General features: G+C 44.0%; 1 protein-coding gene across 1 annotated transcript in view; it reads left to right on the forward strand.

Annotated features, from left to right (window-relative positions):
* Positions 1-15,934, forward strand: part of LOC126484942 (uncharacterized) — a 330,159-nt gene that overhangs the window by 253,146 nt on the left and 61,079 nt on the right. Inside the window, exon 6 of the mRNA XM_050108543.1 lies at positions 12,095-12,387. Within this exon, the coding sequence (XP_049964500.1) occupies positions 12,095-12,387 (293 nt within the window). The remainder of the gene's footprint in view (positions 1-12,094; positions 12,388-15,934) is intronic.

Genomic DNA, 15,934 nt, shown 5'->3' on the forward strand with positions numbered 1-15,934 from the left:
AGCGCTGCACTGAGCAGAGGTATTGATGTCGGTGGGTGAGGCCTGAAACTAAGTCTGCGTTCCAAAACATCCCAAAGCTGTTATGTAGGATTCAGGTCAGGACTCTGTGAAGGCCAGTCCATTACAGGGATGTTATTGTCGTGTAACAACTCCGCCACAAGCCGTGCATTATGACCAGGTGCTCGATCTTGTTGAAAGATGCAATCGCCATTCCTGAATTGCTCTTCACCACTGTGAAACAAGAAGGTGCTTAAAACATCAATGTAGGCCTGTGCTGTGATAGTGACACGCAAAACAACAAGGGATGCAATACCCCTCCATAAAAAACACTACCACACCATAACACCACCGCCTCCGAATTTTACTGTTGGCACTACACACGCTGGCAGATGAAGTTCACCGGGCATTCGCCATACCCACACCCTGCCATCGGATCGCCACATTGTGTACCGTGATTCGTCGCGCCACACAACGTTTTTTCCACTGTTCAGACGCCCAATGTTTACGCTCCTTACATCACGCAAGGCGTCGTTTGGAATTTACCGGTGTGATGGGTGGCTTATGAGCAGCCGCTCGACCATAAAATCCAAGTTTCCTCACCTCCCGACTGTCATAGTACTTGCAGTGGATCCTGATGCAGTTTGGAATTGCTGTGTGATGATCTGGATAGATGTCTGCTTATTACACATTACGACCCTCTTCAACTGTCGCCAGTCTGTAAGTGAACAGACGAGGTCGACCTGTATGCTTTTGTGCTGTACGTGTCCCTTCACGTTTCCACTTCACTATCACATCGGAAACAGTGGACCTAGGGATGTTTGAGAGTGTGGAAATCTCGCGTACAGAGATATGACACAAGTGACAACTGATCACCTGACCACGTTCGAAGTCCATGAGTTCCGCGGAGCTCACCATTCTGCTCTCCCACGATGTCTAATGACTACTGAGGTCGCTGATATGGAGTACCTGGCAATAGGTGGAGGCACAAAGCATCTTATATGAAAAACGTATGTTTTTAGGGGCGTCCGGATACTTTTTATCACATAATGTATCATTAATAATTCGGTGTGATTCGACGGCCGTGTGTATGTCTTTCTTGGACACCATTTCGTCGACTTGGCTATGCCTACTTATCCCAGTAAATCGGCCTACAATTTAAACTGGGTCTCTAACCACGTGCCAACCCTCGCGAATCTCCACGCCATTCAGAGGATAGGTTCAAAACAGACGGTGATTCCATCCGGTCCATTTCAGTCATGCTCTACTTTTGAATGCGAATTTGTTGTACGCAGCTTTTCTTTCAGGCTTTATTTATGACGTGTGCTGTGTCCTACGCCTGTAGCGTCCTACACGCACCTATACCTGGCATTCAGCAATTTCTTTTTGCCTTAAACGACAAAGTTCTTATAGTAGCCTTAACAACACCAACAAGTAAGTTTTCCACCCACGTAAAAATTCGTAAATCCACGCGAGTTTTAAATTGACTTAATTTCACTGAGAAGAAACTGAGTCAACGAGCGTTAGGTTCATAAAGATGCAGTGACATGAAATGAAATCAGCGAAAATGGCTGAGAACTCCTGAACCTCCAGTGTAATGTATATTATGTCAACCCAGGACACGAAGCTAACTGCTCCATAAAGTACAGCTGATACAGGTTGGAGTCAGAGTTCGGCATAGAGTTTAATTTCTCATGACTTACGTGCATTCGTCAATTTAGAGGACGAGGATTTAAAAAGTGTGTGTGAGGGGAGCCAGGTTGGGGAACAAGTTACACCCAGCAAAAAATGTTAAATATGCTTGCAACTAAACCACAAGTTTCCTTATACAAACAAGCACGCGACATGTTTACGGCAATTGACACTCTCTTATCGACAAGATCTCCAGGTCGAAGAGACGTGTCTCCCGACCGCGTCTTTTGACGGCGGCGACCCTTTGATGGCGCAGCCGGGAGTCTGTGTGTCTATCTAATCGCTCAGATGCAGACGGGTGCTGACGCGCATGTCACCGCCTGAGACCTGTCCCGCGACTCCCCTCCAGATAACGTGGCGCGATTTTGCCACGGATATGTCGAAATGACATGGCCCAGGAGAAATTGCAGTCTCACTCAGCTGCGGTCTTACCACACAGCTTTACAGCTCTCCGTAGCTATTCATTTCGTTATGCAAATTAAGGAACTCATCCCTTCAGTTAAAGGCGCTCACAGGACACTGATGGAGGTTGCCGATCTGTTCGGTTGTTGACTAAACGTCGAGAGTTGGGGATTTACCAGTACCTGATGACCGTGGCATGTCTACCGTAACCTTGTACACTTTCAACTCGCGTTATTAGTTTCATGCATTTCAAGACGCTGTCACAGACTTCGAGTCTATTTCCGCATTTTCTCCTTATAATATCACTTACCACATGACCGAAATCACGTGGAGTGCGCTGTTGGCACTACGCTGTTACACTCGATAGTTTGGGCTGTATTTCAATAAAGTATTGTCAGAAGTGTAACACTGTACCAACATGCTACATAAATTACGCCAGCACTAGTAAACCAGTGGACTCAAAGAAATACCTAGAAATGCAGTGCTAACGCAGGTGTTGATAGATGTGAAAATTACCGAACTATCAGTTTAACAAGCCACGGCTGCAAAATACTAACGCGAGTTCTTTACAGACGAATGGAAAAACTGGTAGAAGCCGACCTCGGGAAGATCATTCTGGATACCGTAGAAATGTTTGAACACATGAGGCAATACTGACGCTACGACTTACCCTAGAAAATAGATTAAGGAAAGGCAAACCCACGTGTCTAGCCGTTGTAGACTTAGAGAAAGCTTTTGACAATGTTGACTGGAATACTCTCTTTCAAATTGTGAAGGTGGCAGGGGTAAAATACAGGGAGCGAAAGGCTATTTACAATTTGTACAGAAACCAGATGGCAGTTATTAGAGCCGAGGGGCATGAAAGGGAAGCAGTGGTTTGGAAGGGAGTGAGGCAGGGTTGTAGCCTATCCCTGATGTTATTCAATCTGTATATTGCACAAGCAGTAAAGGAAACAAAAGAAAAATTCGGAGTAGGAATTAAAATCCATGAAGAAGAAATAAAAACTTGGAGGTTCGCCGATGACATTGTATTTCTGCCAGAGACAGCAAAGGACCTGGAAGAGCAGCTGAACGGAATGGACAGTGTCTTGAAAAGAGGATATAAGATGAACATCAACAGAAGCAAAACGAGGATAATGGAATGTAGTCGAATTAAATCGGGTGATGCTGCGGGAATTAGATTAGGAAATGGGTTTTGCTGTTTGGGGAGCAAAATAACTGATGATGGTCGAAGTAGAGGGGATGTGAAATGTAGACAGGCAATCACAAGGAAAGCGTTTCTGAAAAAGAGAAATTTGTTAACATCGAGTATAGATTTAAGTGTCAGGAAGTCGTTTCTGAAATTATTTGTATGGAGTGTAGTCATGTATGGAAGTGAAACGTGGACGATAAATAGTTTAGATAAGAAGATAATAGAAGTTTTCGAAATGTGGTGCTACAGAAGACTGCTGAAGATTAGATGGGTAGATCACATAACTTATGAGAAGGTATTGAATATAATTGGAGAGAAGAGAAATTTGTGGCACAACTTAACTAGAAGAAGGGATCGGTTGGTAGGGCATATTCTGAGGCATCAAGGGATCACAAATTTAGCATTGGAGGGCAGCGTGGAGGGTAAAACTCGTAGAGGGAGACCAAGAGATGAATACACTAAGCAGGTTCAGAAGAATGTAGGTTACAGTAGGTAGTGGGAGATGAAGAAGCTTGCACAGTATAGAGTAGCATGGAGAGCTGCATCAAACGAGTCTCTGGACTAAAGACCATAACAACGACAATCGCTCTTCTCTGAAATGTTGAACTGACTTAGCTCTATATGAATACTCCGCGAACCACCTTACGGCGTGTGTTGGAGTTGTACTTCTGGTATCACTATTTTTTCCCTCGTAACCAGTCCGTTCACGAATGTTAGAAGAGAAGGACCATTGCTGGTGTAAAGCGCTATATCACATATAATTTACCTAATTTTCTATTCGTGATCATTTCGCGGTACATGTGTGGGAAGAATTAATGTCACTCTACTCTCCGTGGAACATAGCCCTCGGAATTTCAATAGTAAACGTGTCCATGAAACGTAACGCTTCTCTGGTTGCGTCTGCCTCTCTATTAGGTTCGTCGATACTTAGGAAGGCCCGTGCTCTATTGTAATCTATAAAGAGCGAGTAGCCCCTTTACGCGGTCGGCAAACTGCTGCGTACAATGAATGTTAGATTAAAAGATGTCTGGGCTGCGTTCAGATTCCTAGCAAAGAAAAGACATCCATATTACATGAATATTGTCAAAACCATGTACGAAAATTTGAAGAACTTCGGGTGTACATGAGGGTAAAGTCCACTTCCTCACAGTCGTAATTCCGTGAATCAAAATTTCGAAAGTCTACTTCACCTGAAAAATGGTGATTTTTGGTAAGTTATGTAACAGTACTACAGTGTTACGAAATAGTGTTGGTAGTAGTTGGTGTGATGTGTGGCTTACGAGCAGCCGCTCGACCATGAAATCTAAGTTTTCTCACCTCGCACCTGTCATAGTACTTGTAGTGGATCCTCAAGCAGTTTGGAATTCCTGTGTGATGTTGACTGCATCCCTGAAATGGACTCTCATACGGGAAAACGGCGGCCCAAAGCATCTTCCAGCCATCCAAATTTAGATTTCAAATAATTTTCCTAAATCGCTCGTGGCAGATGCCGGGATAGTTCCTTTGAAAGGGGACGGTGGTACTTCCCCATCCTAGAAACGTTCCGAACTGGTTCTCTCTCTCCGATGACCTCGATGTAGACGGGACGTTAACCCTAATCTTCCTTCCTTCCTTCCTTTTACACGTCCCTCAACTCTAGGACATTGTAGTGAGGAACAAAAAGGACGCTTCCACTGGGACATTAAGAAGATGGGAGAGGAGATACCTGGGAAGACAGAATGATAGTATGATGACCGAATATTGTTCCATGTTGAACAGAAAGATGAAGGTTTTGCGAGGAAGTCAAAAACGAGAAAATTTGAATTAAATGTAACAGAGCACTCATGGTGTGACTAAGAAAATTGTTTGTAGTATTTTTTGTATATGACTAAAAAGCAATAATTATGAAGACACAGACCTCAACTGAATTTTTAATCTAATATTTGTGCTTAAGTTATTTAATTCTTATGAGATTTTATTTGTGAAAAATTCTAAAGTTTTAAGACAAAACGAAATAAATTTTCAGAATCAGCATTACAAAGTGATTCTGGAACATCTATTTCTGAGAAATTATCTAACAGAAATAATAAAAAAGCAGGCTTGTGTTACCTACGTCCCATCTTCTGCAAAGAAGCATGATCGTGACTTGTCGATGAAACGTGCAAGCTATCTACAACAACATCTATACTGCGCCAGCCACCTAATGATGTGTGGTGGAGAGTGCTTGTGTACCACTGTCACTTCCCCCTCCTCCTGTTTCAGTAGCGTGTGGTTCACGGGATAAAAGATTGATGCAAGCCTCTGTGTGGGTTCGAATTACTCTTAACTTTGCCCTCTTGCTCTTTAAGCGATATATTCGTAGGAGGTCGAATATATTGGTCTACTATTCTAGGAACGTACACTCCTGAAACTTTGACAGTAGATCATACCATGACTCAGAACGTTTCTTTTGCAGCATCTGCCACTGGAGTTGACGGGGCGCATCGGTGACGGTTTCACGCTTCCTAAATGAACGTGCTGCTCTTCTTTGTGTCTTCTCTGTCTCCTGTATCAATCCTATCTGGTGCAGTTCCAAGACTGACGAGCAGTATTCAAGTATTCCTCGAACGAGTGTTCTGTAAGTTCCTACAATAATAGCAGGTTTTACAGATTGACACTTGGCAGTTGTGCTGTTGGGAATATCCTTTGGCAAATGGTTTGCCAGTCGCAGTGAACGACTTTGGAAACGTCTTATTACCTGAATGTGTGAGTCCGCTCCATTCTACCACAGTGTGTTGACATATTCAAGGATGTGAGTCGCACAGGACGGCTTCTAAGTGTGCCAGTAATGTTGACTTAGGATCACCAGGCGCCTGAGGAACGCAGCGCTCTCCCGTAATTCCCTTACTTTCAGCCACCACGTTATCTGGGTGTCCAGGGTGATCGAGGTAACGTGCAGTTCTGTTGCACTGCGCTGTGTTTCCGCGGACGTGAACGGGTTGTAATTTGGCCGGGAGGGGTAGAGTTCTCCGCTTCTCACTTGCATCTGAATGCCGTACGCAGAGATGTAAGTAGAGTAATTAGTTCCCAGGGCCAAAGGCAAAGGTCCCGAGTTCGAGCCTCGGTCGGGCACACATTTTTAATATTTAATATCCTCTCAGAGTGCTTACAAACGCACACGATGCACATTTTCACCCGAGTCAGCCACTGCCGTTTTCGATTCTTTTCGGTTGCTGTAAAATGTACTGCTTCATACTGCACAATAATAACCGCAGAACGAATACTTCACGCCTCTATTCGCGCCAAGGGGAGCCGCAACCCGACTCTTGCTAGTTCCCTCCATGAGCTGATATCTCAGACTAATTGCCTACGCTCCTTTTCTGGAGGTACCAAAAACTACCCCACTCCCTAGCAAACAAGTTCTCCTCACGCCAACTGTGATCTTAGGTCAAGCAGAGATGTATGCTTATATCATCAGTTTTTCCGCCTTCCTTAAAATGCGGCTCTGCGGCACACGCCTTGGCTGCCGTTCCCTAGTTACGCCACTGACCATGTCATACTTTTCACTTTCCAGATGGCAATGTTTTTAGCGCATATTTTCATCTTTATATGTGAATACTGCCGTTTGAAGGCAACATCTTTGTCCAGGTTGACTCCTAGACAGCCTGGAATGTCGGTGTGCTCAAGCTCTTGTCGACGACATCTCACTTGCAGTCTTGTGGCGTGGGCCACGCCGATAGCAACATCAGTGTTTTAAATCTCCTCACGTCAATGCCTATCCATCTGCGAACCCTGATTTGAAAGAAATACTGCGTCTCCTTATGAAATCTCTCTGATTTCCAAACACAAATTAAAAAAAAAAAAAAAAAAAGAGAGAAGCAGATTACTTACTTGCGGTTTACGCGTCATGTAAAGCAACTCAAAGATAGGTGTAGATTGTTTGTAAATGATTCATTTTGTCTTGTTTTAGATGCTAAGTGATTACCGGAAACGACTACACACCAACGGAGACCCCAGTGCGTGGTGCGGTATGCGGAAACTACATTACTCACTGACGTCCAAAGAAATGTTCGACGCGAATTTCAAAGGGCGCCACCAGATGTTAAGACGATTAAGGATGGTGTGACATGCTCCATACAACCGGGAGTGTAAATAGACAGACAGGTTCTGGCAGAAAACACGCATCTGATGAAATGGTCGACGAGATCAAAGAGACTTTGCAAAGAAACCCGTCAAAGTTAGTTCCCGAACATCACGAGAGCTAAACATCCCTCGCCTTACAGTTCGCGATGTGTTGCACAAACGACTCCACTTGTACTCTTACAAACTTCAAATTGTGCCAGCACTGCAGCGAATCAGTTTGCAGCTCCGCCACAAATTTGCTTCTGAGATGTTGGACCGAACAGTGCAAAACTCCCAACTGTCCAGGATATGTCGTTTTCTCTTTTGCAGCAAGCTTCCACAAATGTGGGATGGTTAATCGGCACAAAATTTCGTATCTGGGTTTCGGAAAACCCCCTCTGTTACCGGGAACAGGTCAGAGCTAGAGAAATGGTAGAATGTATGTTGTGCATTTATGAAAAACGGCATAGTTGGACCATTTTCTTCATCGAGCAAACAGTAACCTGGACACGATTTTGAACAATTTGGTGTCCCTCAGTTCCTTCCCTTCAGTTAAATGTGATCTTCCAGCAGGATGATGCACCACTGCACTAGAGTTTACATGTTTGAGACTTTATGAGCGAACACTTCCACAACAATAGATAACACGTGGTAGACCAACGAAGTGAATGGGAATACTGAGAAACCCCAAATGTCTAAAAACTAAACGTTTGGGGAGATCCAAAAAACATTCCAAGTCTTAAAGCTATGCTGAAATTCCGTTTTACTTATTTTTTGTTAAAATGAAAGTAGAGGGAAAAATACCAATGCACTGTAGACAGTCTTGATACATTTTCTTAACATTAACTTAAATTTTATGTAGTGGACACATGGGCTTTCTCAATCTTTTGTAATAAAGAAGCACCAGTCATTACTTAGTTCACACTTTATTGCTATTTTGAATAAAAAAATCAAATTATGCCTGTTTTCTATTCTCTTTGGCATTATATTCCACACATGGTTAATTCTTTCACGCATGTTGACCAGTTGTACCGTTCAGAGTAGAAGTTCTGGATATATTTACTTTTGGTGGGAATGGTAGAAATCGTCTTAGGTCATGCATTTTCTTCTCATATATAGGCGCATGAGCTTGATAAGCCTGACTTACAGGGCCTGACGAAATAACAGATGGATCAGCCAGTTGGAATGTGTGCTCTTCTGCTCCATCAGTGAACGACCTAACTTTAACACCACCAACACGTTCATGTCTACAGCATGACTGCTTGAATTGTGTTACAAGAATGTGCTGTCTTTTATTTCTTTGTGTAGCCCATGCTCGAGTTTCGAAGGAAATAGCATTCTTTTGGTAGAGATTTGTCGCTACTCCTTAAAATTTAGCACCTCTTCTGTTTTATGTACTGTCACTTTAAAATTCATCTTTTTGCTTCTCTGTATTATTAATTACGCTTTCTTTTCAGCAAATGTAATCTCTGTTACATGGAAGTTCAGAGTGGGCTCTTACTGGAAAGGAAAGGGTGATGAACTGAAATCTTCCATGTGCTACAAGCATTAAATAACATATTGCCACAGCACGGTTCACATGAAAGACATTTACTGAAACCTGACGCAAGTAAAACATGTCTTCTATTGGTGTAAGAGGCAACTGCAGGTTCTACAAAAATCAAACGCGAGGCCCGCAGTGGTAGAATCTATTGAAGTTTTCTCATTACCTGCGAGTAATTTACTGAAGAATTTATCAGCACGCCTCTGTGCACTATTGACGCAGCTTTTGCAGTCCTTTTAGCAGCATTGTTCAGAGATGGACTTTTGATGATACAATGGCTGCATAACAAGACGGAAAACGCCAGGCCACATGGGTTCTTTGTATCATGATGGGCCTATATTTTTAAAGTACAGAATCATAGCCAATTTAATTTTGTCAAAAATGAATATGTGGTGTTTCTCAATATTCCAATTCAAGTGGCCACTGCGATCTCCGGACATAACCCCTCTGGATTTATTTCTGTGGAGTTCTGTGAACGACAATGCATATGCCTCGCCTGTATGTGACCTTGGAAATCTCCGCTGAAGAACTGTGGATGCCTTGACCTTCATCACCCAAGACTTCCTTATGCGGCCATGGGCTGAGATGAATATCGTATAGACATTTTACAGGTTATGAACAGATCCCATGTGGGCGTATTATTATTATTGTTGTTGTTATTTTGCAAAACTTGAGTTACGAGGGTCATTCAATAAGTAATACCCCACTTTTTTTTCTCAGAACATATTTATTGTCTTGTCCATGTCCTATTTTCCTACGTAGTCTCCATCACGTACTATGGCCATACGCCAACGTTGTGGAAGAGCATGTATTCCCTGCTGGTAAAAGCTCTTGTCCTGTCGGCGTGACAGTGTTTTCACTGCATGACCGACACTCTCGTAATCTTCAAAGTGTGTTCCCAGTAGAGAATGTTTAAGCTGCCCAAAGAGATGCAAGTCCGAGGGTGCCAGGTCTGGACTGTAGGGTGGATTAGACAATGATGTCCTACCCAATTTGGCGATGTGTGTGGGCTTGCACATCAAGCAAGGTTTCTTCTGGATTGTTGTCCGACCGAACACTTCGGAAACGGTTCTTGAGTTTATTCAGAGTCTTCACGTATGCCTCTTGGTATCATATCCACGAGAACGACACCATCACAATCCCAGATGACTTTCACCATGACTTTTCTGGCAGAGGGGGTTGTCTTGAATTTATCCTTTTGTGGTGAATGAGAATGACGCCACTGCATGGACTGCCTTTTTGTTTCCGGTGCAAAGCGGTGCACCCAGCTTTCGTCCCCCGTAAAGGCCTCTCCGTCGCTCTCGAAACGCTCCAACAATTAAGATGAAATGTTGTTTGGTTCAAATGGCTCTGAGCACTATGCGACTCAACTGCTGAGGTCATCAGTCGCTTAGAACTTAGAACTAATTAAACCTAACTAACCTAAGGACAGCACACAACACCCAGCCATCACGAGGCAGAGAAAATCCCTGACCCCGCCGGGAATCGAACCCGGGAACCCGAGCGTGGGAAGCGAGAACGCTACCGCACGACCACGAGATGCGGGCGAAATGTTGTTTCTTTGGATCTTGTGGTCCGCTGTGAGCATTCGTGGAACCCACCGTTAGCACCTCTTTTTGAATATCCGAGAGTCTCGATCATTGCAAACGCGCTTCCAATGCTGACCCACAACTGTAGAGCCGATGGTCGAGTTGTGATGCTCCGGTCGGCACGAATAATTGCATTCGCACGATTCAGCATATCTGGAGCAATGGCTGTGACAGGATGTCCCGAGCGTGGTTCATCATGGACCTCTGTTTCTGCATGTCCTGGGGCTGTAACTTCCTTTACCCACCGCCAAACTGTACTACTACCAACTGCAGCATCGCCATACACTGCACTCACTGGACGTTCTCCACAGTTTCTTTTTCTGCACGCAAGAATTCAGTAACAGCACGCTACTTATAACGAGAGCAGTATGTAGACGTCAGTTTGACGCTTCTAACAACCCTACCGCAACAAAGGTCAAAAATTAATTATGATTGTAGTGTTGCTCATGCTGCTAAATATTGCATTTTCGGGCAACAATAAAGTTATATTATGTGGCAGGTGTCATTAGAGCACAGTTAATAGTCATTTCTTGAAATAATGGATAAACTAGGCACTCGTCTTTTTGTGTTTCCCACGCTGGTCTCGTTGTGAACTCATGGCTCCATCGTCGAAAATCTAGGTAGTGATGATTCCAAGCTCGGATGCAAAGAGGCCTAGGTGTTATTCTGCGATATTCAAAAGTTTTATAGATGTGTTTCATAAACCATTCTTGAAGATTAAACTTTTGCAAGTTAGGACAACGGTGATGTAAAAAAGTAATCAGCACTCCGAATTTAAGTTACACGTCTTTTTTATTACTTTTGTTGCAATATCACGTAACTCGTTCCAAAACATCACTTCACAATATAATACATACTTGAAAATATCTTCCTCACTGTTAAAGTTCACATTTCATAAATTGAGTACAATTTGCCTCTTTTTAACATGACGACCAAAACTTGACTCGCTAATAACCGCTTACGCGCCCAAAAATCAGAGTTACAAGTATGTCAAAGATCATAGTGACAAAAGAAAGAATACACATAAGAATAATACATTGCAATATATACATATCGATATATTGAAATACCTCTACATTAATGAAATCAAATCTGAATGTTGTCACAGAAATATGTTAACTATTTTACAGAAACGCAGTAGAATATTGCTGGTATCGAGAGTTTGAGGTGAGGTGCCGTAATGGTTACGTAATTCAAGTACCATTACACGCTGTAGTACGGCTCTGCCATCTCGGCAAGAACGGTTCGAAACTTCACTGGCGCGCAGAACAAACATCAAATGTGAAGCACCAAAAAGGACGTTTGTCGATGTATATTAATGGCTTATATATATATATATATATATATATATATATATATATATATATATATATAATGAGAGGCTTTACTTATTGAACGACCTTCGTACTTCTCATGGCACCGCAACCGCAAGTATTTATGTATCAGATTAAATATTGCATTTGGATGTAAAGGAAGTTTCACGTGAACAACCTGTATTCCTCTCGTCCTCCCCGAGCTTCCCCTCCTCGCTTTGCTCCACCACTGGCATGCTCGGCCAGACCCGTGCTGACGCCGCGCCGCGCCGCGTCCCTGTTGCAGACTCGTCGGAGTCGGGCTCGAACAAGGGCGGCCGGGAGTCGGGGCGGGCGTCGGGCGCCAAGGCGACGTCGGACGGGAAGCCGACGCGCGTGCGCACCGTGCTGAACGAGAAGCAGCTGCACACGCTGCGCACCTGCTACAACGCCAACCCGCGGCCCGACGCGCTCATGAAGGAGCAGCTCGTCGAGATGACGGGGCTCAGCCCGCGCGTCATCCGGGTCTGGTTCCAGAACAAGCGCTGCAAGGACAAGAAGAAGGCCATGCTGCTCAAGCAGCAGATGCAGCAGGAGAAGGTCAGCACTGCACGCGCGAGCTGCCACAGCGGCGCACGCAAATCCAATCTTCCGCTAGTGTGTTCCCACATAGCTTAAACATTACTGTGGTACTGTGCGTTTTCATGTATTATCAGCGCATCGAATGCACGGTCTGCTAGATTTCGGGCGTACGAACTATTTGGTTCGATAAAACAGGACGAGTGTAAGTCGAAATCTAAATGGTTCAAATGGCTCTGAGCACTATGGGACTTAACTGCTGAGGTCATCAGTCCCCTAGAACTTAGAACTACTTAAACCTAACTAACCTAAGGACATCACACACATCCATGCCCGTGGCAGGATTCGAACCTGCGACCGTAGCGGTCGCGCGGTTCCAGACTGAAGCGCCTAGAACCGCTCGGCCACTCCGGCCGGCAGTCGAAATCTAGTTCTAGGGAACTATGCTAGATACAACTACACGGTTCGCTGCAAATGGTAGTTTACCTGGTGAAGCATTTCCGTAACACTCGCGTGATGATCAAACCTACCATTAACAAATCTAGCCCGCCTCTGAATTGCCTCCCTCAATCCGACCTGACAGAGATCCCAAACGCTCGAGCAGTACTCAAGAATAGGCCGTATTAGTGTTTCATAAGCGGTCTCCTTTACAGACGAACCACATCTTCCCAAAATTCTACCAATGAACCGAAGACGACTATCCGCCTTCCCCACAACTGCCATTACATGCGTGTCCCACTTCATATCGCTCTGCAATGTTACGCCCAAATATTTAATCGACGTGACTGTGTCAAGCGCTACACTACCAATGGAGTATTCCAACATTACGGGATTCTTTTTCCTATTCATCTGCATTAAATTACATTTATCTATATTTAGAGTTAGCTGCCATTCTTTACACCAATCACAAATTCTGTCCAAGTCATCTTGTATCCTCCTACAGTCTCTCAACGACGACACCTTCCCGTACACCACAGCATCATCAGCAAACAGCCGCACATTGCTATCCATCCTATCCAAAAGATCGTTTATATAGTTAGAAAACAACAGCGGACCTACCACACTTCCCTGGGGTACTCCACATGATACCCTCACCTCCGATGAACTCACCAACGAGGACAACGTACTGGGTTCTACTGCTTAAGAAGTCTTCGAGCCACTCCCATATTTGGGAACCAATCCCATATGCTCGTACCTTAGTTAGGAGTCTGCAGTGGGGCACCGTGTCAAACGCTTTCCGGAAGTCAAGGAATATGGCATCCGTCTGATACCCTTCCTGGAGGAAAGGAGGCGTTCTTTTCGTGAATCGCTACTGAGGAAATTTAGAGGAACAGCGTTTGAGGCTAACTGCAGTACAATTTTACTGCGGCCAACTTATATTTCGCGGAAAGACCACAAAGATAAGAGAGATTAGGGCTCGTACAGACGCATATAGGCAGTCATTTTTCCCGCGTTCTGTTTGGGAGTGGAACAGGGAGAGAAGATGCTAGTTGTGGTACGAGGTACCCTCCGCCACGCACCGTATGTTGGATTGCGGAGTATGTATGTAGATGTAGATGTTTTTAGGGATACACTTCTATTTTTTTATTACAGGAATTTCCTAGTCTTAACTTCGTCAGTGTCTGTATTGTGATCTCGAACAACGAAAATCAATATGAAGGTGTATAAACGTCTTTGAATTAACTTTTACCACATCAATTAGAAAACCTAAAAGTGTATAGGATAAGCTGTCCTGTGAAATTCTGTATTTTGCAAAACAATGAGTAGTGTTACAATACGCGACCTCGAAATGCTTGCCTTTCAATTCCTACCCACAAAGCTAACAAACAAAAATTCTTCATAAAATTACAAATTTCGTTTTGAAAGAATACATGTCCAAAATGCCTGTGTGAAAATGCCCTTTAAATTTACGTATGCATAGAATTCTAAACATCAAACGACACTATGTATGAGTGTTAAGTCGAAATTTAGTTCTAGGGAACTATGCTAGATACAACTACGCGGTTCGCTGCAAATGGTAGTTTACCTGGTGAAGCATTTCCGTAACACTCGCGTGATGATCAAACCTACCAGTAACAAATCTAGCCCACCTCTGAATTGCTTCTACGTCCTCCCTCAATGCGACCTGACAGGGATCCCAAGGGTGGGATAGTGTGGCCATACATACTGTATGCTCCGGTGCATCTACGGGCTCGTCGGCTCAACGGGGACTTTTCTGGAGATCTGTTACGAGTGGGAGGGGGCTCTTGCATCCTGCAACTCTTTCTCACATTCAGTGAGGTTAACAGTGTCACCAGTGAATGCGAATGTAACGCTGCTCTGTAAGAATGACAATGTCTGCATAAGAAATGAGATCTGGCACTGAACTTTACCTAAACTGAACGTGATAGTTTTGAAATGTAACGTCTGACTGTGAATGATTTTATTGTTTCCTAACTGATACTAAACTGGCCCTAAGACATTTTCGTGGGTTAGCTGTATCGACGGAAACACGACACTGCTCGTATGTGGTGAGCGTTAAAATGCAGCGCAGCAGCAAACCGGCTAAAAAAAACAAGCTTTGTGCAAGTTCACTGAAAAGATTTGCCGTTAGGCCAAGCAGATTATGCTTTAATTTTAGCCACTGTTTCCGCGAAGTGCATTGCAGCAACACATAGTTGCAAAACATTTTCGTGAGGGGCCGATGCCGGCCGCTGTGGCTGAGCGGTTCTAGGCATTTCAGTCCGGAATCGCGCGACCGCTACGGTCGCAGGTTCGAATCCTGCCTCGGGCATGGATGTCTGTGATGTCCTTGGGTTAGTTAGCTGGGGCTGGGGTTTACTACCGTGCTACTTCGTATGGTAGATTTTAAAGCGATTCTTCAAATGGCTGCGCAAGTTCCTGTTAATTTTCAGCATATTTGTATAGCACCGTATCTCAAACAGATCTACAGTCTTCTTTTCCAATTTCCCCACGGTTTGCGATTAATTTCCAAACAATTCTCAGCTGAAAATTCACGTTATCTGGAATTTCTTCTTCCAGTTATGGCCGACGTTCGATAATAGTAACCTCCTTAGTCCGCAGCTCGTGGTCGTGCGGTAGCGTTCTTGCTTCCCGCGCCCGGGTTCCCGGGTTCGATTCCCGGCGGGGTCAGGGATTTTCTCTGCCTCGTGATGACTGGGTGTTGTGTGCTGTCCTTAGGTTAGTTAGGTTTAAGTAGTTCTAAGTTCTAGGGGACTGATGACCATAGATGTTAAGTCCCATAGTGCTCAGAGCCAGTAACCTCCTTTTGGCAGGGATGCCCTCTTTGCCTGTTCTAGTCTGCTTTTTATGTTATCCTTGCTTCTTCCGCCATACGTTATATTGCTTCCAGAATTGTAGAATTCTTTCACTATTTTTGCTTCGTAGTTCCCAGTTTTGATGTAGGGTTTACCACTAATCCCCTTTCTGCTACCGTTAATAGTTAGCTTACAATCAGCGTGAACAAGTTCATTTTATGGTGTTTCTTAAATAAACGCACCACAGTGGCATCCTGTGTAAAAAGTACTTGCAAAAAAAATTTCTTCCCGCTTCATTATGTGAAACATAA

This window comes from Schistocerca serialis, chromosome 6 (genome assembly GCF_023864345.2).
Source record: "Schistocerca serialis cubense isolate TAMUIC-IGC-003099 chromosome 6, iqSchSeri2.2, whole genome shotgun sequence".
Lineage (NCBI taxonomy): Eukaryota > Metazoa > Arthropoda > Insecta > Orthoptera > Acrididae > Schistocerca > Schistocerca serialis.